This window comes from Platalea leucorodia, assembly GCF_965183815.1.
Source record: "Platalea leucorodia genome assembly, chromosome: Z".
In the NCBI taxonomy this organism is placed as follows: Eukaryota; Metazoa; Chordata; class Aves; order Pelecaniformes; family Threskiornithidae; genus Platalea; species Platalea leucorodia.
Window position 1 is genome coordinate 59,492,309 of NC_138858.1, and position 25,460 is coordinate 59,517,768.

Sequence of the window (25,460 nt, forward strand, 5' to 3'; positions counted from 1 at the left end):
ATATAAACCTGTTTAATTGGAAAAAATGCTCAACATTGCAAGAGCAGAGAAAAATTGGAGCAACAGATATAGCTCCAACCACATCATGCCAAGCTAGATATCTTTCCAATATCACATTTGAGTATTAAAATATAGTACTTAAGAGCTTAATGTTTTTATGGGTAAACCTGAGAAAAAGTAACACTGTAGAAAAAAACAGCAGAAAACTACAAAGAGCCCACATATCCTTTTAGTTTAAATTTAATTTGTCAGATAGAAGTTATCTATGTACAATCAGTGTGCATTGTAACAATTCTGTCAATAAAGTCATTCAAATCTTCTAAAATATTAACTGGCTGCATAGCACATTTGACATTATTGCCCATGTTGAAGAGGGAACACAAATGGATTTACAATACATTTTGGCTGATTTGGATTCTGAAACGTTCAGATATTTAACATTCCTTCTTTAAAACCAATGCACCTGAAAAACTTTCCAGAGCACAGTTTAGCTGGATGTTTCTTACCATTTCATTACAAACAATCACAACACTGACAGTTTAATGGGGTGGTGGTGGGGAACCAAACCCACAGAAACACCCCCAAAAAACCAAAACATGTATCTAAAGTATCCAATAAAAAAAGGAGCACTAAATGGAATAAAATGTTCCCTTTCCCCATTTTTACGTTCTGAACAGTGATTCCATCAAGATATTTTATTAAAACATGTAAGTACACTGATTTTGTTTCATACTTGTGACAAGAAGGCCTGAGTTGGTGGGGAAAGGAACAGTCAGAAAAAGCCTGAGAGGGAAAAAAGCTCATTTAATTAATTTACAATAATTTACAGCCATTTGTTTGTGTGTTTAGGTTTTTTTATTTTTTTTGTTTGTTTGTTTTGTAAAAAGGCATTATAACTGATCACAAACAGGAGAAATCCTGGCTATTTTACAGTTATAGGTACAGAATTTAAATATTCAAGCTTGTGATGAAAAGCGGCAAGGTGGTCGCAGTGTACAATGTAAACAAGTAGCTTTGGAAAGTGAACAAAGTCCTTGAGAGTTCTTTACTAAGAAACAAAAGAAAATAAACTCCTCATTACTTCCTGAAATATGAGCACAGGTCAGTGTTTAAAAGTTCATTTACAAACATAATTTAAAATGTGTTCAGCCTGAAATCACTTTGACATGAAGAGTTTTATAGTAAGATCCAGTCTGAAAGGGGCAGTGTTGAGGTCCCTGTAAAAGTAAACATCTTCCATTTCTTAAAAAAGAGTGCCGCAACATTTGCAGCACAGTGCAGCATAAACTTTAAATACAAAAATATTTTTCTTCTGTTGGGTTAATAGACCTTGCATCCTGGAAAGAAGTAACAATACTGCTACTGATAGAATATCCAGTCCATATCTTTCAAGTCATGTAAGGCAATTACTGTGTTAGTTTACTGTATATGGCTAAAAGAAGGTCCAGAAAATGTCAGTCTTCGTTATGTTTTCCGGCTACTCCATGTATGTTCAGGTGTACTTTTGTGATCTGATGAGTGTTCAAATGGAGATCTGTGTCCTAGGGGAGATCTTGAACCATAAGGAGACCTCTGATCTAACGGTGACCTTGGGCCACTACCCGAAGCTCTGTGGTCCATTTGCCAGTCTGAGTGGTACCTATAATCTCTAGAAGACTTATGATGGCTGTACTCTGAAGTGGAACGGTGATCTGAATGTATCCTGTGGTCTGAATGGGAACGGTGATCTGAATGAGCCCGGCTGTCTTTTAAACTTCCTTCCAGGTTTGACCTGTGGTCTCTGCTCCTGTAGTCATCTAGCTTTCTATGTTTACTATCACTGTAGTATCTAAAAAATAGAAATTATTTGTATTAGGGCTACTGAACACACATTAAGAGCCACAATTATGTCAAATCAACAGAATTGCATTAGAGAGGTATCTCTGCAATTTTGCATTACTCAAAAAAGATGTTTTGGTGTTTGCTACACACGTACTACAAAAAGAAAAAGGGAATTCTGAAGAGATTTTTAAATTGCTGAAGAAACTCACCTGCTGTCTTGTTTGTAGTGATCCCAGTCTCTGTGATCTTTTCCATTGCTGAAGGCTGAATAGGGCCTTTTCCTAGAGTCATTTTTCTTGTAAGCATCTCCCTGATGCCTGTCTTTATGATGATCGTGGTATTGTGAAGAATGTCTATCGGAAGAATAACTGTCCCTGCTACTGTCATCATGGTTTGTATTCTCCTTTAGTCTTTCCACATCTGTTTAATAAAGCAGAAGTTAAAAGGAAGTCTCATAAAGTCTTTTCTTCACCTAATTCAAACAGCACTTCAACCTGTCAGATGTAAAGCTGTATGAAAGTGACATTATAATTTGACAGAAACGAGATCTAAATAGTTGAAAGACAAATGCACTAGTGTGAGTGAACTGAAAGAAACCCAGAAGAGGGAAGCAAGCTAGAATGTAGATGTATAGGACTTGGAAACTGAACTTTTCAACCTCTCCATTCAGTCTGTGAAGCCAAATGTGGTCCAAATGAGCAGTGAGTAGAGGTGCTTTTAGTAGAGCAATTTTAGACAGAATGATAGCAACTTCCTCTCTAAGAAGGGGTGGCCTTAGCATGAGTAAGAGTTTTAAAGGTACACCTTGTTAATGAACGACTTTCAAGACTTTTAAGTCCATGAAAATATACTCGAAGTGTTACATAACACAAGATAAAAGCAAGTATTACGAGAAGGCAGGTGAGGGAGCATAGAGAAATCAGTGTTATTGTTAACAATAAAAGACAGCCCATGTAATTCATTACAAACTATGACTTCAAGGAATAGCTTGCTTTCTTACATGGTAGTGACATTACAATAGCCACAAGTGGGCACAGAATTTCCAAGAAATTTACAGGTTTTGAGTAGACCTCTCTCACTCCCAAAAATCAAACACAAAAAATGCTTCCAAAATTTTTTTAAAAGATGGTCCAATAACTTGCTACTAAAACTAGTAAGTACCAGTTTCAGTCTGCACTCAGCTGGATTTCATCAGCGAACTAGTAAAGGTTTGCCAATCAGTGTATCTCTCTGATACTTAGCAGTGTGGGAGACGGATCTAGGAGAGATGTGACATGAAATAAACATGAAAACTAAGATATCAACACAAGAATATACTCAAGGTTTCTTACCTGGATTTCTAATTACATGTGTATTCACATTGCTGCTAATATTCTGGTCATTGTGTTGCTAAAAGAGACAAGTACAAAAACTCATTGCTAAATCCCAAAGTTCATCTGAATTCATTAGAAAAATATCCTAACAAAAGAGACTACTTTACTAAAAACACAAATGCTACTTGAAGTGTACTTCTGTGTTCCTTACAATCCTTTAAATCTGATAAAAGAGTTATAATACTTAAAATATATATTTGTGTATTTAGAAAGGGTCTGAAAACATTACCTGAGACTCTTGGCGTTTTTTGATTGCATGTTTATACAGTTTGTGCAGCTTTCTGGCATCAAATTCTGTAAACTTAGAGACAAAAATCCACAAATTTCTGAGGAAGAAGAAAAGAGAAGTTATAATTCTTGTATACATTTGTTTTTCTTGCATTATGCAACAGAACATGGATTTAACTGAAATTATTTGAACAGTACTTCAGTAAACCAGAAACACTAAAATTTACACAGTATTGCCTAGCTGCACAGCAAACATTACCTAGCTGTATTTCAAACATTTGAAAGATTAATTCCTTTAACGATTTGTCACTTTGTAATATTTATCATAAGTACTTCAGAGTGCAAAGTGCATGGGAAGTAGTACTAATAACAACTGTGTTAATAGAATAATTTGTGAAACTGCTTAAAAATGTAGCTATCAGTTTATATACGTCTTCTGAAAGTTTATTTGAATTTTGAGTATTTACCACTCAGTAAATAAAAATTTAAGCAAGTAAAGTAAGTAAAAAAACCCCTTGAAATCTCTTACTGTCTAAGACATTTGACCTACAAGCCTTATTTCATTAAAATATCAGTGAGAGAATTTTCCCACAAAATTCCAAAGCCTGGTCAAAACTTTTGAAACCAGATGAGAACTGTGAAAGAGGATGGAAGTGGCATGACAATAAATTTGTGCCTAATCTGTGCCTGAAGAAATGAAAGAAGAACAAATCGAGACTTTTGCTGTCAAGATGCCAAAACCCTGAAGAAAACATTTGCTTTTATGATCACAGGTAATAGATCTAAAGTCTAGAATTCTTTTAATCAAATTTACAGGTGGAATGCTTAAAAGAGACTACAGAATACCAGTGTTCAGAAGTATCTGAAGCATGCAGGCTCAGGAAGCAACAGCCTGCTCCTTCACTGTGATTATTTAAACATTATTTAAACGTTGTAATTTTGGTCTAGAGGTTTGCAAAAGTAGACAGCCACTCAATGGTGTGCCTAATGACACCTGTATAACTTCATATAAGCTAGGTAGCTTAACTATACTTCTTATCAAAGATAGCTGAAATACATATTTTAATAATCTACGTATAATATTGTAACATTATTATGAATAGTAGTTCTATTATGAGTTTCCACCTGAAAAAATATAACATTTACCAAAATGTAAGACATGGATCTTGGTTTTGTATCTCAGATCACCTTAATATTTTGAAGTAAAGCAACATAAAAACAGCAGAAGCATTCTACATTAACAGAAGTCTTCAAGAAAATGAAACACTTAACAGACTTTTGTATATGGAAGTGCAGGATGTATTTCCAACCATAAAAGATTAATGTGCACATTCCGATAAAGGTAACTCAAATTGCAATAGGAACTTAACAATGAAATGTAAGTTTACAAACCAACAATTTTTCTTAATTTTTTAAAATTTTCACCTCGAAGATGTAAACTCTTCTTTCATTTTTGAAATACACCTGAGTATGTTATGACAAATACTTTTATCAAGTCATAGTTAATATGTAATACGTAATTCAATTTTAGAGTATATTTTAAAAAGAATAAAGAATTCTGCAACTCAAAATCATACAAAGTTCAGCACAAATTTAGAATTGCCTATTTTATAGCAGGAATTAAAAAAAAAAAAAAAAAAGAAAAAACCACAAACAACTTCAAAGTTGAAAAAACCAGATCCTTAAAGGTAAGAATGCTTTTCCACTAAACACAGTCTAAGTAACAAGTTATCTAGTGTTTGCTGTCAGTTGTAAGTGAGATGACTCCACCTACTGGACAAAATGCATTGCTATTCAGTACGAAAAGGTCAATCCATTAGAAGTCAGCACCACCTGTAAGTATCTTTTTATAGATTCCTATTTAAGACAGCAGAAAGATACAAGAAAGGGAGAATAAGAAACTAGAGAAATAATTGAAAACTATTCTGCTTGATAGAAGCAATTATAGATTTTCATTTTTCAAGAAAAAACAAGGAGAATAACTTACTTCCTCCACTGTTTAATTTGTTCAGGATTTGTGTACTCCTTTAGACATTCAGTAATGTGATCCCCAATTTTGATTAGACACTGTCTGGTATGTTCCAGCTGCTCTCTTTCAGAAAGGCCCTTCTCTGGTCGATCCAGCTGTTTCAATGCTGCTTTGACAGGCCTCATTCTTTCTTTGCACTGTAAAATGGAAAAAAGGAATGTATTAATTCAAAGAAAAAAAGAATTCTGAAACATGACCCACGCTTTACTGTGATATATATATATACACACACACAAACACACAGGCAAAGACAGTATTGTTAAAAGCCAAATGAAACACAAGACTTGCTCACAGCTCTTAAAAACGTTTTACAGCTTTCTTTTGGAAGAAGTTGTATTTTAAACCCAGCTAGAAAATGCAACTTTCAGCACAAGCATATAGGACAAGACTTACACTTTTTAGCACCTTGAAAGCTACACAAACTCTATGTCAAAATTAAATATGAGAGTGTTCAGTACATTTCAAATAGATACTTTCTGCAACAATTAAACCTGGCATTCAGCAGAAAATCAATACTGCTTCTCTGAGCAGTTTTTAAATCTCAGTCACTAGCAGAACTTTTGCTATCTAGAGTAAAGCTAGTTTGGGTATGCCTAGATTAGTAATAACAGTGATGGCAACAAAGATGTGTCATACATGTGTTCTTGAATTTTCACACTTCAAATCAAAGGTTTTTATAATATATCCAGATAAAACCAGTTAACATGACTTAAATTACAGATACTTGCTTAGGAATACCATCCAACTACAATGCCACAGTGAACAGATGAAATGCATATTCTCCTTGTCACAAAGAGACAGATTAGTTGAGCCTGAACAACCCACAGCAGTAATTTCCATTTGAAAGTGTAGTTAAATATGCTAATTAGACTGCATCTGACCATGGCATAATGATGAACATACATTCCAGGAAAAAAAGCCTGGACAAAAAAATACTTTGTTCTATAAACAGACCCAACCTCGAATTACTCCCAGTAAAAACAAAAGGAAGTCTGCAGGTAAAAAAAAAAAAAAAAAAAAAAAAAAAAAAAAATTTAAAACCAAATAAATGTTTGGAATGGAATGAAATGGAATATCACCATTACCATGTAAGCATTTAGGGACAACTCAGACATATCAAGGAAGCTGTTCCATTGCCAGCTCATGCCCCTACGTAATTAAGCAGCTGCATTACATATTGCATTAGCTACAGCTTAAAGTAGCCTTCTAAAGCAAGCTTACAAAGTGCACTGCTTAAGTATAGAAGTGATCAGAAAAATGTAACTGTACATGGAAATAAAGTGATTTTCTGTCACTTAGCCACACCTGAATCACTCAAGGCTGATCCTGCAAGTCACAAGTGAGTTACTTGGAATGTTCAGAACAAACCATAGACCAGTCACTGCCATACTCAAGAGAATTTTACTTGCATGTTACAGCCAGCACCCATAACAGCCCCAATAAACCTGACTGGCAGAAACAAACTCTTAAAATCTAAATGACGAAACACCCACAGGAGAGTGGCTGCTCAAACTAAGTCATTGACACTTTTCCAAAGGCCGCAGCAGACCTATAAAACTTTACATAAATTGTGTGTACATACCTTTTTTCCTCTAATATTGATTCTGTTCTTAGTCAGAAGTAATGATTAATTAAATGAAATTCTTTTGGTGTCAGCAAGATATTTCTAAAGGCTTTAGCGTTTGTTCCTTCCTGTGTCTACTAATTTAAGTCTGCAATACTTCAGGAGGGAAGTGCTGAAACTTATTTTCTCTTGTTATCTTACAAAGAATAAAAGGCATGTATGATAAGATGAAGCCAGATACTCCAGCAATTGCACTGAAGTTCATTCATGTCTGCTCTTTAAGAAGCAGGATACACAAGTTATTCTTGAGGATGTATCTTTACAGCCTATATCCTAAATCTATTCAGCACACAGACCACTGGATAAGATTTCCTACTATCTTGCATAAATACAGTAAACAACAAAATAAAACTGCTGGAATGAAGACAAACATTACTTTAGTACAGTGTCAATAACATTCATTGATCTGAGACTTTACTAGCAAAAGATCACTTGTGTTACTGCACCCAATAACAGAATCAAGAACATCAGAAATTGTCTTCATTTAGACTATCAAGTAAAACCACTAACTTATCAAAAAAGGACTTACCACACTAAAAGTTTTCTGATCCAGTTCTTCAGATTCTTCTGATATAGGAACTGGTTCACTACTTGCAGTAATATGAACTGGAGTATCCAACAATGGAATTTTTTTAGTTTTTTCTTTATTTTCAGATTTGATTTCATTTACCTAAGAACAAGATATAAAAATATTTAAGTAAACTTTATTTTGGCTCTGGAATTATCCTATATTATATGACAATCTCCGTAACTACCACATTCTCTTCAATAGTAAGAATAAACACTACGCTGACATTCAATGACAGTACATTTCACTTTCTCTGTGGGATGGAAAAGGACAATGGAAAAGGAATATAAGAATTTCTTGCACACACTTGTACTCTCAGTCCAACTAAGATACAGATCACTGAAGACTTAATTTCCCATTTCATATGCCTGTCCTCATGGTTTCAGGTAGTAAAAATAAAACTTCAAATGATGTCAAAGACTTCAGTGAAATGACAACTGATCAAATCCAAAATACCTTTTCATCTCAAAATCATTCACAAAAACCTAGTGGCCTTTTCTAGTGCTATATAAGATAAGTAAACCTAGTTACCTTCTCTTCCTTCACTTCTTTTTCTTTCTGTGTGGATTCTTTTACTTTGTTTTCTCTCTTTTCTTTAATATCTTTTTCTTTTAATTCTTTCTTATCCTCTTTTTCTTTTTTCTCCCTTTTCAAATCCCTCTTATTTTCCTTTTCTTTTGTCTCTCTTTTTTCTTCAGCTTCCTTCTTTATACCAATATCTGGCTCAGGCTTTTCTTCATTTTCTTTTTCTGCTTTAATTTTTTTATGTGGATGTTTCACTGAAACAATCTCATCCTGCAATACGCAAGCATATATGTCACATCAAACTGAGTTCCTATCTATACAAGTTTTGTAACCATCAGATTAAAACATACTTTTTATCTTTGCATTTTTTTTCTTTTTGGACATAGATTTAACACCTATCAAATAGAACTTAATGCAGTTGTAAAGAAACATGAGAACTACTCACTTACTTCCTTGATGTGACAAAGCAAGTACTGATTTGGCAGCAGTAGTGGGGGTGAGAAATTATGTCCATTTAACTTAGAATTAACTTAGAATTCTGTCCCTCTAAAGGTAGTCAGGCTCTGAAGAGCTAAAAACTGTAAGGAAGTAGGTCTCGCAAAACTGAGCTGATTGGTCAGGACACTCAAGTGATGGGATGTTAGAAGACCTCTGTTCTAGTTAGCTTTGTCCCAGTAACTTTTTATCAATCCTGTATTAAACATTCACCGGAGAAGGTAACAAAGTCCCAACTTTCTCTTTTCCAGAGGTGTTCTTTTTACTGGGCTTAAAAAAACGTCTTAGTTACAGATTGTCCGATAGGGGACCATTTAATTACTTGAAGGTGAACAAAATACCACTCCACTGGTCTTTATAATATTAACTTAGAAGGTTTGAGATGGAAACTCAAATCCTTTCGGACACAGAAAAATACTATAATAAGTAACGGAAGTATTATGTATAGGTGCAAGAATCATTATCATCTCTGAACTGATTTGAAGTACCCCTGGAAAAGCATAAATAGATTCCATTGCAGAAAAACAGATGAAAGAATGCCTAATACATGAATCCGAACAAGTTACTTAGATGAGGTATCAAGTAATCAGCCCACCCAGGACTTCAGTATTTAGGTATCACGGAAATTTCCCAGGAAAAATCTAATGACTTCAAGCTTCTTGAACGTTTTAGCAGTTAAATACAGAAGTTTTAAATATTGCACACGGTATGGCAGCTAAATAGCTAAAGTCAACTGTTTAGGTGGTTAAAGCCCATTTTTGTATGTAGTCTAGTTTTCAGAAGTGCAATTCTTAGCCCCTGTCCGAAAGTATTGAAGTGATGAATATCTGTTATTAAGGATGCAAAAGAGGACAGCATTCTAGGCACTTTTGCAAAACGTAACAAATCAATCAACTGATTGGCAGTGTCTTCTGTTTTGAGTGGAGATGAGTCTAACACTAGTTTTTTTTAAGTAGTCTGAACACTTAATTTGCTTAGTTTTAGGATTCAGTTGCCCATGTTAATTTACTGGGAACACTTACACTGACAACACTTAAACCTCTTAGTCTTATATTCCAGAAAAATTATTGTATCTATAAATATAAGCCAGTCTACATTCAAAGTTTTTTTTTTTTTTCTGGCTTTACATTTTATTATTCATAGTACAATTTAAATACATATAGGAATGCTTTGGTTGAAAATGACTATTTTTGTAGATGTATCATGGTCCTTCTAAGGCTGACTCAGTTTTAACTATGTATTTGTGTAAGTTTTTTCATCTAGAGTGAGCTGACAATTACAATGGTTTGTAATAGTTTAAAATGGCTACGTAAGACACTTCCAATTCAGTTTATTTTAAACCAAGTAGTATTTTAATGATATGTGTATTTCTGCACTGATTTATTTCAGCTACTTTCAAAGTAATAAAATTAGGTGTGACATCACACTAAACTTCACCTACATTTCTCTTTCTAGTGGTTTCTGCTGTGTGATAAATGTTAGAAATAAAAAGACCCAACAAAAGCAAAGGCCTAAAGGAACACATCAGAAGTACACGACAAGGTTAAATAGTTGGTTAAATAGTCTTTTTGGATAATGAAAGCCATGCCATATATAGCTTTCACATGCAAGTCTTGAAATACCATTTATTCATGCTGCTCATTCTAACTGAGCTTGATGTGTTTTTCCTGAGCCTGAACAAAAAACTTTACCTGAAGAATCACTGTCAGTAGTAATAACACAATTAGCCAGAAACATTAGTTTTATAATTTTTTGTTACATTTCTAGCAGATACAATGCTGAAATCTTTAAAGAATGCTGAATCTGAGCAATGCCACTTGTAATTAGACCACAACATTTTTGTATAATATAATTTGGAAAACTATTCATAATTCCTCAGCTACTGGCTTATCATTAAATTAAAACAGATACAGTCGTCCATGTGCTTGTACTGATGCAACATCAACTGTAGGGGCCACAGGAAAAGGATGACATTCAAGTGCTTCAATTTTATTAAGTCAATCAGAAGATAAAATAGAAATCGATACTAACAGGAAGAACGGAATGGCCATCTTTACCATATCAAAGATATTTACCTTGTCATCCTCATCATCATCTTCATCAGATTTTTCTGAGGGTTGTGGCGAAGAATCACTTTTTATTTCTTCTTTTATTTTTGCAGCCTTTATCACTTTATTCTTCTTAGTTCTTGTTTTCCTCCTCTTTGAATTGCCCTGAATGCAAATTGGTCTCATTAGTATGTCAACTGACAAGCATCTTTGCACCGCAGTTGCAAAAACAGATTTTTTTTTTCTTTTTCTTTTTCTTTTTTTTACATCAAATAGAAGTTCATTTTATTTTATTTATTGCCACTACGATCACCACTTTTCTCAGGACTGGAGATAGAGCATAGTGCAACAGTAGAGAATACATACAAATAATAAGAGAATAATACAATATAAAACTTGCAATTAATTTCTTGAGTTAATCTCATAATATGATTAGCAATACAGAGTAATACTATACAAAGAAAAAGAGCAGAACTAAAAAAGAAAAAGAAAAGGATCAGCTGACATGCCCACAAGACTATTGTTTTATCTCACTAATGAATGCTAAATTTTACTTACGGCACCAGCAAGCCTTTGTGCCTCCTTCCTTGCAAGGTCTTTATTCAGTAATTTAATGAGGTAGTCTGCACGGGTCTGTAACTGTTTTGCCTGGGGTTTCTTATCTGGATCATCAGGCAAAATCTGAGGAGAACAATGGTAGTATAACAGCTATGAGTACATATTATCAAGTTTGGAAAACGATAGCCTGGAGCACACAGAACAGAAAAAGCTGCATAAAAGAAGGTGGAAAACAACCCACTTCAACTATACCTAGCAAATATACCAGCATGCTTGAAGCAATGGAAAATTTCTTAAATGTTTTTATTTCTCTCCAATCGCGCAGCCAATGCAGAGTCTTGGAAATTGCCTCACAGTTTAAAACAAACTCAAGAAACCAGCCTCAGATTTCTGTTTCCACTCTATCTAAGAAATTCTGAGCTCCAGTAAGTCATCCACAGAACTCCTGGCTCTGCCTCATTCAACTTCTAAATGCAGAACTCACTACAGGATTTTGCAGATGCCAAAAACATAAATGGGTGGTTTCAAAAAAACAGGCAAATTAATGTAAGGCAGGAGTAGGAAGCATAATTAAATGGATTTGGACAGAAGCCTGGCTCCTCAAATCCCAAAACTATAGGTTGTTGGCACTGTCACAAAGTTTACTTCACCGCAGTCTTTCCCTCAATACCTCTTGCTCGCTATTACTAAGGATCTATTGAACTAATTCTAGTACAGCTGTTCTCATGTTGTGAGTGAAAGACAGCTTCAAGTGAAGAACCTGGGGATTAAGTGGGGATGGGGAAACCAAATCAAATCTTTTCAAAAACCTTCCTTCCAAAAGTTCAAGAACACAAAATGGACAAAACTAGAACACCTAAAAGTAGAGAAGGAAAATACTGAAAAGAAAAAGTCAAATGGCAGGGGTCCAATTACATGGAAATATGGCAACATAATTGACTGCAATAAGGCATACTTCAACCGAATACACAAGACCTTAAAATCTAATAATATACCACAAGAAGGATACTAAGAAGTACAACAGACGTATAATATCTCTGCAATTTCAGTCATCATATAATAAGCTCTTTCAGTAACTGTTCTTAGTAGCATTGTTACCTAAACAAAAAGAGTCCTTGATGAAATGTTGTAGATGACATACCTTCTGTGTCAAACTAAGATCAGGATCCATTTTTATCATTTCCCAGCTGCCATAACCATATTCATAGATGCCTATTAACAGATTGGAATCATCTTCCTTACCCCAATCTATATCAAAATGAGCAGCTTTGGTGTGGCATGGGATGACATATCTAGCAGAAATAAATTAGAAAGACAAATAAGGGATTTTCACTTCTGAAGCTTAGCAAGGGGGAAGAGAACACACTAGAAGTAATGTAACTAGATTTGTTTTCTCTAAGATGCTGGTATATTTAGGAAATTAATCCAAATATTTTCTTAACATTTCTGTAAAATATTTATTGAAATCAGCACTGAGATGTGTTTTAAAGCTGATCAAGACTAAAATATGAAGAACAGACATCTATCTGTCTGTGGCCATGAGCTGCGTCACAGAGTTGGCTAACCATGAACGAAAGCATAAATCATCATCCAAGTGTAACTGCTAACTAAGTGGACAGTTTAGGGATTGTGATACACAAAGTGGCAAGGGAAAAAGTTCAGAGGGTAGAAACAACTACTTCTGCACTTTGAGATACTGCTTTGCGCTCAAGCAGAGATGACACACACAGCAGCTCCTCAGTAAGCCTGAATTCTAGTCATTATTAGTAACAGAACACAGTCCCCAGTGAATGTAATTGAAAAGCCAAAAGCTGGTACTGGCTTCAATGGCAAGGGAAGAAAGAACAACAGATATGGCGCAGGTTACTGCTGCCAGTCCTTACAGACAATAGAGGGACAATGCTGTCATAACGTGCTTTGAGTCAGTTGTCTGAAAAAAGTTAATAAAACTTGAAAATTTCCTACATTACTACTTCCTTTAAAAAAAAAAAAAAATCAATACCTTTTTCTTTCTTCTGGATCTGAAGGAATGGATTTGTGCAATGGTGCCAACTCTTCTTCATGAGAGATGACTAGCTTTGCATTCACCTGCACTCCTGATATTCGGAATGTTGGGCCTTTAACTTTACCAAGTCTACCACCTTAAAAATCAATGACAAAGCTATTAAAGTATTTACCTTTACGAATATCATACAGGAAAATGTAAAGAAAACAAGTCAGAGTGATGCTATAGCAGCAAACTTTCAATTATACAAATGACTTTTTCTTAACCAAATGCTTGAACTAATCTCCAGAATCAAAAGGTCTTCCAGCTAATAACAGATTACTTTCAAATTTCACAATAAAGCAAAAACATACTGCATTCTCCAGTGACAATTCACACAGAAAGGGAAAAAAAAAAGAAGTCCTCTTACTATAACCTTTTTTTAAAATCACCTAGCATGCCAACATTTTTGTTTATGTTTTTCCCCAACAAGACTGTTTTATGTTATCAGAGTGCAAGAATAATTCAGACTTCTTGACATTTTTTTCTTGTCCCCCAAGCCCCCTGAACACATTGTACCTGCTCTTTCTTGTCCAGATGAATTGTCCTTTAAAGCTTTAATGCATCCATTATGTACAAGCTCTCCCAAGCGTCTAAGATCTGTCTCTGATTTATCAACTAGCTCAGCATCTCTAGCTACAGCATCTAACCTGTAATAAAACAAATACACATTTTTATAGCTCTGAAACGTTACTAATTGTGAACGACTCCTTCAGACTTCGAAACTAGAGAAATGCTCATGTAAGTTGTCAGCCACCTGCACTTGCTATGCTGTGTACAATTTTGATCCAAGAAAAAAAATAAGTGATTCAGGTATCAGAGGACAATACAACAAGAACTGTAAAGGACCCTAACCCTACATTTTTGAGTTAAATTACTGTACATCTCTTTAAAAAAAGAAAAGGAATCATTATATGTGCTATGTTCATAAGGACTGTAAGTATTTTTAAGGAAAATAAGGGTGGGAAGCTTTTCTTAAAATATAGAATAATAAAGAAAGCTTAAAAATAAGAACTGACAACAAGGAAAATGCAAAACTAACTTTGACAGTCACAGTGGAAAACTCATAGGCTTTAAATAGGCTATCAAACAAGACAACTGAATGATTACCACCAATGAAGATTAAAAAAGACAGCAGGTAAAATGTAAAAAAAGAGAGTAAGTAGTCCTGCAAATTGAAGTTTTTTGTGTGCCTGTTTGCATACATCCCATACATGAAGAAAGGGAAGACATTAAGCTAAAGTCATGTTCTAGTAAAGGCAAAAGACTAGACACTGTATTTTCTCTCCAGCCTAAGGTTTCTGGGTGTATTGTTCTAATTTTTATGAAGACAAGGTTCCAAGTTGCTACACAAATAATAATCAAACAAGTTTACCTTTCAAGAGGGCCACCAAATTTCTTGTAACTCTTGATAAACCTAGCAACAGAAAATAATTTTGCCATTTAAGTGTATGCTTAACTATCTACATTGGTTTTAAAATTGTATTAATACAATTATTAATCTTAGTATAATGCTATATGGACAAGGCGGGGGGGGGGAAGCAGAGAGAGTAGGGCAGCTTAATATACCCAGATACCACAAACTAAGTCAGTTTTATTGGTTTAAGAACTGATGTAAATAAAACAATAGAAGGTAAGATTTATTTCAGAAATTGCTTTATTAATGTCATAAAACAGAAGATTTAGCAGCTGAATGTGTCTAATCATAAAAAAGTAATGTGGATGTACAGTAAATATAGATTTGAGACATTATGTTATGCCTTATATAGTAAAAGGAGCAATCTGCAACAGGTGATTTGAAGATTTCGGAAAATGTGTAAGTGATGGAAAGAAAACGGAGATACCCAGGATAGAAAGGAAATAAAATAAAAATAAAATGAATAAAAATAATTAAAAAAAAAAAGGAAAGAAAATTTTCTCAATAATCAAGGCCTCAAATTGCTAGTGCAAGCACAAGAATAGCCTTGGAAAAAAGTACCAATTCACTGTGTTGTTAGATGAAATGGAAAGGCAAAAAGGATCTTTGAAGTTATTTCTCTAACCAAAAATATTTTGAAAGCTTTACAGCATTTTAGAGAAACATACATACTTAAATTTCAGAAGCAAAGTAGCATTTCAAAACCCCAAAAAGGTAAAACAAAAAACAATTCCTCCTCCTTCTACCAGAAAAATATTTTAGCACCAAGTATGGAAGGGACCTGCTGTACAAGATTCAAATAGGATTTTGTATTTTTTTTAGTTTAAAAAAGCATGATATAAAATTAATTCAACTACAGTGTCAAGAACTTTAAAAAGAAAACAAAATCTACTCAAATTTTTGTAGCTGTCACCACAAAGATTCATATATTCTTTCAGCACTGCACTTTTTAGATAAAATGATGGGAAGCAGATTATTTTGCTTTTATGTTAAAAGAAAAGCTCACCCACTAGAACAACTGTTTTTTGAAATCAGTCTTCATGAGTTGCAGGAATTAACAAATTTGAAACAATCAAGAATATTTTTCAAACGTAATTTTATCCCTCATTAAAATGGGTTCAAATTCTTGCCATGACAGTTCACTATGTCAGCACCACAAAGTACACAACGTAAAATATTAAATGCCTAGAATAAAAAAATTCCAAATAAATTCAGGAAAAATAAACTGCCTTCTGTACTTTCAAGCTTAATATTATTATTATTATTATTATTAATTTAAAAAATTGTCTTGTCCCTTTAACATATATGTCCCCCCATATCTTACCGCCTGATCTCTGCATCACTAAATCCTTTAATATTTTCTCGAGGAATAGTGCGTGGTCTTCCACGTTTTTTTGGCCGTTTTCTTTCTGAGATAGAGTCACTATCAGATCCAGAGTATCTTCTGCTCCTACTGCGCCTCCCTTCACTTCCATTAAAGCTGATCTGGAATTTGAGAATAAATAGTTCAAAGCTATATGATTAACGAACAAAAGTAAAGTTCTACCTAGCCTGTCAAAAACATGTGTTCAGAAAAGGGAAAAAAAAACCAAAAACAAAAACCAGTGCAGAAACCAAAACCCAACAACAACCCCCAACAAACAAACTAAACCCACACCAACATAAAGTACAAGTCAGAACCAAGAGTCACCTGTTTTGCACAGTTCCTCATCCTTGGGAGCATGTATATTTCTTCAAGTTCTTTTTGTCTTTCCTCCTCTTCTATTCTTCGCCGCTGGACTTCTGGAATGATTTCTTCCCAATTTCTTGAATTTCTTTCTGGTTCCAGCTCAATATCATCTTCATCCATATTGGAAAAGTTGGCCACCTTGTGTATCAGAACATACGTATTTTCATCAAATCAATACATGACTTTATTTGAAAAAGACTGAGCAACTAGTATTTTAGGAAAACAAAGTTCCAGATGGTATATTTTATGCATTTATATATTTATGTCTTTATATATATGCTATTGTTTTGTAATACATATAAAATTTATCCATACAAATTGCTTCATGAAACAGTGTCTCTAATGAATAGTATTTTTATTCATTTATGAAACAGACACAGACTCCATGCAACATGAGCTAAGATGAGAAAAGATGAGAATCCTTTTCTTCTTTTAAAAGTTGACTAATACAAATGCACAATGAAACACCTCCCTGATAGTTGTATGATTGTTCAGATGATGTCCTTCAAAATAGGGCTAACGACATTTGAATGCCTGAGTTACCGTGAAACTATAATAATATAAAACTAACCAAATATTAATACAGTGTAGAAACCAAAACATACTGCAAATGAACAATTGTTCTGCAGCAGGAGATCAGCTATTTAATAATCTGCTGATCAAAACAAATACATCATAGCCTGCATTTTTTTTGCACCCAAATTATAATATGTTTAACTGGTAACGCTTAAGATACCTGGCATTCAAGTTTACTTCAGGGCTAAAAGCTATTTCTAGAAGTCATCAACTAAGAAATGCAAACTTTATATTTTGCATTCAACGATACCACAGCTGCTTAAAAACAAAGGCAGTAAATAAAAAACGAAGCTACCTAGGATTCTAATCATCAACACACTCAAAAATATCTCTTATTTTATTAGCAAATTATATAATGTATTTTTAAATGTTTATACTAATGGGAGGTATACTGTATAGGTGAAAAGACATTTTATTAGAAAGAGAGATAGAGTTGACTTACTGAGGCATCTATTTCATAAGAATGAAGAGACAGATAGGTACACAAAAGAAAAATAGTACTGTTTATAAAGGAAAGTATAATTATGGCACGAGGGAGGGAACAGAGCAATACCTTGAACTGTGAAAGCAACTCATCTCCTACAGTTAATGGACCTGGCTCATTTTCCCGAGTTTCAGCCCTCTTCAAGATTTCATCTATATCCATTTCCTAAAAAATAAGTTTCTCTTTACAATGAAATAATTCATATATATTTTCAGTTGTTTTATCTATCCAGTCAAGAAACACTACTTACCTGGGGCTCCTGTTCTTCCCCTTCAGGTTCTTTAAAAAGTTCCTCAGCACCAAACTTCAAAATCGCTGATAACTCCTCCTTATTAAAAGGTGTTGAGCTGAAATAAAGGATGTTTCAGGAAAAACATTTTATCTTAGTAACTTGGAAAAAGTTCTCTATAATCATGAGTCAATTAAGCTTTCTTTTTACTGTTAAATAAAAACTATATTTTTTTAATATATATTTAACATGAAAATAAAAATCTACAAAGACAATATACTTTGCATCTTTACTTATTTAACCTTATTTTGCCTTTCATTAACCAAGTTAAATAACTTGCATTTTTACTTACTTGTCAAATATACTTAAGGGTAAATTGATATGGAAATAAATACAAATATACCTTGAAGGAGTAGAGCCTGTATGTAGTACGGTTTTCCCAGTAGTGTCCATTCTCTGAATTACTAAATGATCTAACACCATCTTTTTCTTGGCTCTTTCAAGAATATCTTCTTCTACTGATCCTTTTGTGACTAGTCGATAAATATTAACCTGTGTATATTTAAAAAAAAAAAAAGAAAAGAAAAAAGAAAAAAAAAGAAACAACAAGGGAGATATCTCAGTCTTCACTACATATCTTCTGAACTTATTGACTGGTTTCAAATATGAAATACTAGTTTAATCATGTTACCACAGCCTCTGCATAAGTGTTTTAAAAAAACAGAGAAGTAAACTCTTAGACCTGTCTTTTTTAAACTTCAGTGATTTGGCACAAGCATTGCCACAGGCAAAACTGTCATACTTCCAATTATTACTGTATGTCTTCTGCAACAAAGAAACCTGAAGAAAACTGAAAAATATTTAAGCAAGGGGGATGTGCCTGATGTAGCAGTTATTTTCTAGAATGACACGATGCCAATGAATGTGGGGCAGACAAGCCTACAACTCTTTTCCCTCTCCCATCCATGTACCACAGCTACCCTATTATCTCTCCATATAAGGAGATTTTAAAAAAAAAAGTTAACGAGCATTACTAACATTTTTGGACATACGCAGCAAGTATTAGTTATTCTTAAAAATACATGAAGACTGAATGGTGCAGACAGAGAGTGGACAACTACTGTACTGGACCCTCCTTCAGGTTTGGAGCTTAAAGCTGAATGTATGTACCTGTTTCTTCTGTCCAATCCTATGCGCTCTAGCCTGTGCTTGAAGATCGTTCTGTGGATTCCAGTCAGAATCAAATATAACTACAGTGTCAGCAGATGCCAAATTGATACCTAATCCTCCAGCTCTGGTAGACAGTAAAAAGCAGAAGTCCTGAAATCATAAAATAAAAAATAGTTTTATATACAGTAGTTGTAATAGTCTTAAAGGAACCAGTATGACACTTGTTTATGCAGTTTGTGGCACAGACTACAAAAACACATACTACCGATTCCCTAGCTGTTCTACAGTTAAAGCTTCTTTAAGTATAAAGCAAACATTGATATCAATTTCTTTCATAAATAGTTACTGACTTCTCAACAGTTTAAAGGAAGCAGCATCCTGGAAGATGATCACCAACCAAAAAATCCCAACCAAAGACTGGTCAAAAAGTAGAAAAACCCTCCTGCTAAATCCTTATACATTACAAAGCCCCTCTCCCACATCCCCTGCCGCAAGCCCTGGAAGCCTACGCGCCCTGTCAGAGCAGGGAAGATGCCTGAGTCTACAGGTAACTGGTTAAGAGACAGGAAGCAAAAGTCTTCTGCCAGGTTCAATGCTGTTCAACATATTCATGAACAATATGAAAATGGTGAAAAAGCCTGTAGATTATATAGAATTATTAATTCAGAGACAACTATGAAGAACTGAAGAAGGATCTTGAGACATGCAATAGAACAACCTATGAAATTCAAGATAGAGTACAACAGGTTAAAAAAAAAAAAAAATCCCAATTTTCAGTACAGGTACAGGAAACAGCAAACCATTACACTCAGGAATGAGTCCTGAGAATTGTGTTGGAAATTTCCACGTAGACTTTAGCTCAGTAATGGCCAAAAACCATATAGAATGTTCCAAATTTTTAAGAAAGAAATAAAAAATAAAACTGAGAACATAATTTTGTTGTTGCACAAATGCATAGTTTGCCTCCATTTTTGAAATGCATGAAGTTTTAAATTCCTCTTCATCTCAAAAAGCATACAGTGTAACTGCAAAGATTTCAGAAAAAGGCAACACTGTCTATACTAGAAATTTGAAACAGAATTGACTTCTGTATTTAACAAATATCTGAAGTTTACCTCATGGAGTTAAGTCCTTCTCCCTCCATCATAGCAGAAACAAGCTCAGCAGCAACTGACAAATGCTATCCTTCAATTACTGGTTTTAAAAAAACAAGAACACACCCAAAAAACCCCAAAACAAAAACCATGCCCCAAACAACCTCCCCTCCCCCAAATCTGCCAGTGTAGGACAAAAGATTTAAGCTGATCAAAGGTATGGAATGACTTGCATATTAGGAATGCTAAACAAGCTACAAATTTTCCAACTCAGAAAAGAAAGAATCTGTAACAGACACCTATATAGTCATAGGTTGCTCACGAAGAACAGCTAGAAATCAGTTCTTCACTTTTTTCCAGGGCAAGTAGGTAGGTAGCAACAAATGAAGACAACAGAAGCCAGATTTGAAACAATTAAAGATGGTTGTTCATGCAAGGATATACACAAGTTAGTTCTGCCCATTGCCAAAGGATGCTTTTGATGCTAAATGCTTGTGTAAGTTCCATGATCTTGTGAACATTGTTGGGTTAACACAACAACAAGGCTGAGGTTAAATTTCTGCAGCACTTAAATAGTAATTAAAATAACTTTGATAAAGACCATTAAAGAAAAAAAATCATAGCTACACAATTGATTAAATACCATTTTCATAAGTTATGTGTTTTCTACTTAAGCTCTTCTTAGACAAAAAAAAAATTAGCAGACATAAACCTTATCATCTAGGCAATAACAGTGCATTTTCAACCTTATTGATATATTCCTCACTTTCCTCAGCCTTAATTTTTTGTGCAGTGGTTTTTGTATTTCTTGAGAAAAAAATAACAGACTCTTTACGAAAAAAATACCATACCTCGGATCCTTCTGCATTAAAATGATCCAGTGCTTGTTTCCTCAATTCCCCTTTTATTGATCCATCAAGTCTCTAAAGAGATTGAATACTACAGTTAAAAAGTAATTCTTATACTACATTCAAAATCAGAGAAGCCTGAATTCTCACCTGCTAAAACTGTTATGTGAAGGAAAAAAAAGTAATGCATCACTTCATGTAATTTTTTAATTCACCAGTTTAATTTCAAAATACTACATAGGATATAGCGATTGCCACTCTTTCTAGAAAAAGAACACTTTTTCTTATACCTTTTCTTAAGCAAAGTGGTAAAGAAATCAGAAAACAGTTGAAGTTGGAAGGGACCTCTGGAGGTCATCTTGACTAACTCCCCTGCTCAGGCAGGGGCAGCTAAAGCAGGTTGTCCAAGGTCATGTCCAGGTGGCTTTTGAATGTCACAGAGAATGGAGATGCAACAACCTCTGAACAACTTGTTCCAGTGCTCTGTCACCCTCAGAGTAAAGAAAAGATTTTTCTTATATCCAAAAATAAAAACTTCTTGGCTACTACCACCAAGATTCTTACCTGAAAGGGAAACTGACGATACTTCAGATATTCTGCTAGGATGTCCAGCATCCTCACCATCTGTGAGAAAATCAGAACTCTGTTGCCACGTTCTCGCAGACGAATCAACAGCTTGTCAAGAAGGATTAGTTTCCCGCTGCTACGTATTAAATGCTACAAAAAACAGTAACTACATATTACAAAAAAAGTTCATCAAAACACTAATATACACTGTAATTGGTTAGACATTCATTCGAGGTTTGCTTTTCTTTCCATTGTTGTGGGAAGGAGAAAAAAAAAAAAAAAGGGCAAATTCTGACATTCCTTAAGATTTCTGTAGTTTAAAATGTGCATACAATATATAGTCTCCTAGAACTAAGAAAGAAAAAAAACAACCCATCAAATTCATGTTACCAGAAGACAACACTGCTATATAAATTTACTAGTATGCAGCATTAACTGAACACGGAAGTTGACTCTGATTTTAGTTTAGTTGATTCTAACAGAAATCAACAGGATTACTAACTCACATATTTTTAAAGGAAATGCATTGTTCAGTTTCCTATCTTAACATCTCAAAAATTTAAGCAGTTCTGATGTAGACCCAAGTTCATTTCTGCAAGTAAAAAATAAAATTTGGTAACCATTAAAATACAAGATTGAGAAAAAACTCTTTAGTACTACTTTCTCTTCACTATCTTTTTGAAAAGAAGTTAGTATTGCTGCCTAACCCTGTAAGTATTTTTAAACAAAGCCTATCAATCAAGTTTTTCAGGCAAGATGAAGTGACAGGAATCTTGTTTGTGGTGCCTAACATTGTAACCCACCTAAAGCCTGTTAAGCCTTCTCAGCTCCATTGGGAATAACTAGAACAGAAACTCAAGCAAGTGTGAAATTTACTGTTGAAAACGTTAGGGCTCTTTAGGTGAAGATACTTGGGACAGAATTCTAGGGAATGCTAAATTTTGAGTTAGGTGCTTTTATTCTTTCTGCCAGAAAGGAGGAGGATATTTGTCACTGCACAAACTAGTAGCTTTGGGAAGGTATTTAAATTATCAACCTGAAAGCTTACAGAAAAAAATAATCCTTACAAATATTTACGTTGGTATAAACTGCATCAACAACAGTCGTCCTATCTGTTGCTGTGCTTCTGAATAGTTTTGGTACAAATATTAACTAACCTTACAAAAATCCCCCAAAAAACAGACCATCTTTGGTAGTGATGATAATTGTTTTCAGCTGTTATAACAACAACAACAAAATCGGACTGAGCTTTGGATGCTTGTTATTTTCATTTCCTTTCACTTTGGTTGTTTGCAGGCATACAGAGAACAGTATTTGATTATAAAAAAGGCTTAAAAGCATTCTACAGATGACTTTCTGCTACCACATAGATTGCTGGTGTATCACTGCCAGTCACATGTATTTCCACTTACATTACATTTACCTGCTTAGCTACTTTATTTTACTTAGGTTTAAAATAGGTCTCAAGTTTATTTTGCATAAAAATACACAGCCTGTTTCAAACTATTTCCTTTTTACTTTGATTTTAATTAAAATCAGAGATATTTTATTTAGGGAATTATCTGTCAATTATTCAGTTCCAATTAAGAAACAAAAATCAGTTCACTTACCTGTAAAACCCAGGATGCACATTTTCCAGAGAACCTGTTTTTCCTTAATATACTTCAATAAGCATTAATAAACTGCCAGAGCACTATAAAGTTTTGTTAATATTACAGATTTAATTTTTTTTTTCTTTTAATTAAAAAAGTGACATTACCTGTAAGGCCTCCTGTTTATTATAGAATTCATTATCATCTGGTGGTTTAATGAGGTAGCAATGGTTACAACACTTCTTGAGTTCCATCATGATGTTCAAAAAGCCTGAGGTACTGCCTTTTGAACCTTTACTGAGGGCTTTATAATTCCTGGTTAAAATCCACCTATGATATAAGATGTACAATATAAGTAATTTCTAACCATATGTGGAAGCAAGACAGATGTAAGCTCTCAAAATATGAACAAGCTAAAGAAAAAAAGCAGCTCCCAAAAGAATGTACTAACGTGCCAAATAAAAGAAGCTACATGAATAGACATTAGACCAGTGTAATTCTTGAGCCCTTGCTTCATAGAATTTTACTGTGTGAAACTCTAGAAGCCTCAAGTTCAAATTGCATTATTAAAAACTACTATACGTCATTAAATTGCACTTAGACATATCACTAAAATAGCACAATTTAAAAAGTGTTGTTACTTACTTGTAATATTGCTTCTGCAATGCACTCATTTCCATCCTCAGAATTTGCTCAACTTTAGCAGGTAAAGACTTTTCTACATCTTTTTTAACTCTTCTCAGCAAAAATGGTTCAAGTTCTTTGTGAAGACTTGCATAACCATACTCTCTCCCTTTGCCATGCTCCTCTTCAAAATCTTCCCAGGAGGAAAACCTTCAACATAATAAAGAATGAGTGCAAGATAGTGACAACACTGTGAATGACATGAAGAAGCAAACTTCAAGAAGATAGATAACACAAACACAGAATGTGCATAAATATACCACAAGAGCACACACACATTTAAATTTCTTCCCCACTCCCTTCTGTTTACCCAATTTCTGAATTTTCATCTCACAAGAAGTTTCAAATACTTTGCCTGTAAATACAAAAACGGAATTTTCCAAAAACATTTACAGAATGAAAACTACTGAACTTTAACTTCCTCACTGGAAATCCAACATTTTTCGTTTTCTGCAAGAATACTCACATAGATGGTTACAGAAATTCCATTATTACATATATCAAGAGTAACATGAAAAAAGAGCTGTATGGCTGGAGGATGTGCAAGACAACAAGAGACTACTTAATGTACTTTTTGAAGATTGTATGGTCTAGCTGAAGTGTAACTATCCTCTGTGCTAACAGACTAGGAGAACAGACTTTATGATCAAATGAAGAATGGGTACTAGACCAAGTGGCTTTGCTTGTAAGGTTCTGAAGAAGTCAATACAATCCATAGCTCAAACTAAATGGAGCTATGGTGCTTGGCATTTACAAGATGTCTGACAGAAACGTGCTCTCACATGAGCTCTAATTTGTCGTAAGTATAAACAGAGGTCAATACAAAATAAGGTCAATACAGTAAGCTTACTGCATGCAAACTGTATGGGAAAACCAGCTATCTGAACTACACGATATTGGGCATCTTGGTACAAATTTCTTTTCACTAATAATACTAACACAGAAAAGGTTCTGTGCTATTTCCCCAGAGTAAATCCATACAATTTTCCTCTTAGGTTAATATGAAGCCTTTTTTCCAGGTTCTGACCCGTACATCAAATCCATTATTTTTCTGGTCTGCTAAAATGGAAAAAGGTGACAACTGCTACCAACGTTACTTATCAGGAGCAGCATGAAAAAAATATATGCATCTACTTCATATAGAATATTTAAATTATATTTCAGTATGATTCTTTACCTCTATTGGTTTTCAAATCACTACACTACTTCACAAAAAAAATATTAAAAAGAATAATGTAAAACTCTTCCTTACTTTTCTGGCATGATGAAGTGCAACAAAGACCAAAGCTCTTTGAGGGAGTTTTGCAGAGGGGTTCCAGTAATAAGAAGACGATGGTTAGACTTGAAGTCTATTAAAGTCTTGTACAGAAGAGAGTCGTCATTTTTTAAACGATGCGCTTCGTCAACTCCTATGAACGCCCAATTCAGACCACCAAGGAATGACTTAAAGAAATAGAGGCGGGGGGAACGTTATACAAATAAACATATTGTATAATTTCCAACATTTTATAATCAACCTATGAACACCATCATTTTTTGGTTTATTTTAATATAATATGGACAGCTATATGTTTTTTGTACTAATTATGGCTTTTACATTTGCCAGATTCAATGAAAGGCTTTGCAAGCATCCCAAGAAAGTATAAATTAAGTTTAAAGGAAAAAAATGGCCAGAATTCTGACCCACGTTAATTTTATATGGCAGAAGAACAATCACTATTGACGTCTTCTTCCCAGCACGTACAAAATGGAAGTAA

General features: G+C 34.2%; 1 protein-coding gene across 5 annotated transcripts in view; it reads right to left on the bottom strand.

Annotated features, from left to right (window-relative positions):
* Positions 1 to 246: 246 nt before the first annotated feature.
* The window catches only part of CHD1 (chromodomain helicase DNA binding protein 1), a 58,674-nt gene continuing 33,460 nt past the window's right edge, over positions 247 to 25,460 (bottom strand). For 4 of the 5 annotated variants that reach the window (XM_082336497.1, XM_082336498.1, XM_082336495.1 and 1 more), the window contains 24 exons: positions 24,956 to 25,146; positions 23,665 to 23,853; positions 23,187 to 23,349; positions 21,425 to 21,577; positions 20,864 to 20,935; positions 18,919 to 19,068; positions 18,152 to 18,300; positions 17,770 to 17,866; positions 17,589 to 17,684; positions 16,421 to 16,597; positions 16,055 to 16,215; positions 14,689 to 14,730; positions 13,833 to 13,963; positions 13,272 to 13,410; positions 12,411 to 12,561; positions 11,270 to 11,392; positions 10,739 to 10,876; positions 8,175 to 8,438; positions 7,605 to 7,745; positions 5,410 to 5,588; positions 3,424 to 3,520; positions 3,153 to 3,210; positions 2,031 to 2,241; positions 247 to 1,828 (listed from right to left, as the gene is read on the bottom strand). In XM_082336497.1, coding sequence (XP_082192623.1) covers positions 1,465 to 1,828; positions 2,031 to 2,241; positions 3,153 to 3,210; positions 3,424 to 3,520; positions 5,410 to 5,588; positions 7,605 to 7,745; positions 8,175 to 8,438; positions 10,739 to 10,876; positions 11,270 to 11,392; positions 12,411 to 12,561; positions 13,272 to 13,410; positions 13,833 to 13,963; positions 14,689 to 14,730; positions 16,055 to 16,215; positions 16,421 to 16,597; positions 17,589 to 17,684; positions 17,770 to 17,866; positions 18,152 to 18,300; positions 18,919 to 19,068; positions 20,864 to 20,935; positions 21,425 to 21,577; positions 23,187 to 23,349; positions 23,665 to 23,853; positions 24,956 to 25,146 — 3,636 coding nt within the window. In that variant the 3' untranslated portion in view covers positions 247 to 1,464. The remainder of the gene's footprint in view (positions 1,829 to 2,030; positions 2,242 to 3,152; positions 3,211 to 3,423; positions 3,521 to 5,409; positions 5,589 to 7,604; positions 7,746 to 8,174; positions 8,439 to 10,738; positions 10,877 to 11,269; positions 11,393 to 12,410; positions 12,562 to 13,271; positions 13,411 to 13,832; positions 13,964 to 14,688; positions 14,731 to 16,054; positions 16,216 to 16,420; positions 16,598 to 17,588; positions 17,685 to 17,769; positions 17,867 to 18,151; positions 18,301 to 18,918; positions 19,069 to 20,863; positions 20,936 to 21,424; positions 21,578 to 23,186; positions 23,350 to 23,664; positions 23,854 to 24,955; positions 25,147 to 25,460) is intronic. The other variant, XM_082336499.1, reaches the window with a different exon arrangement.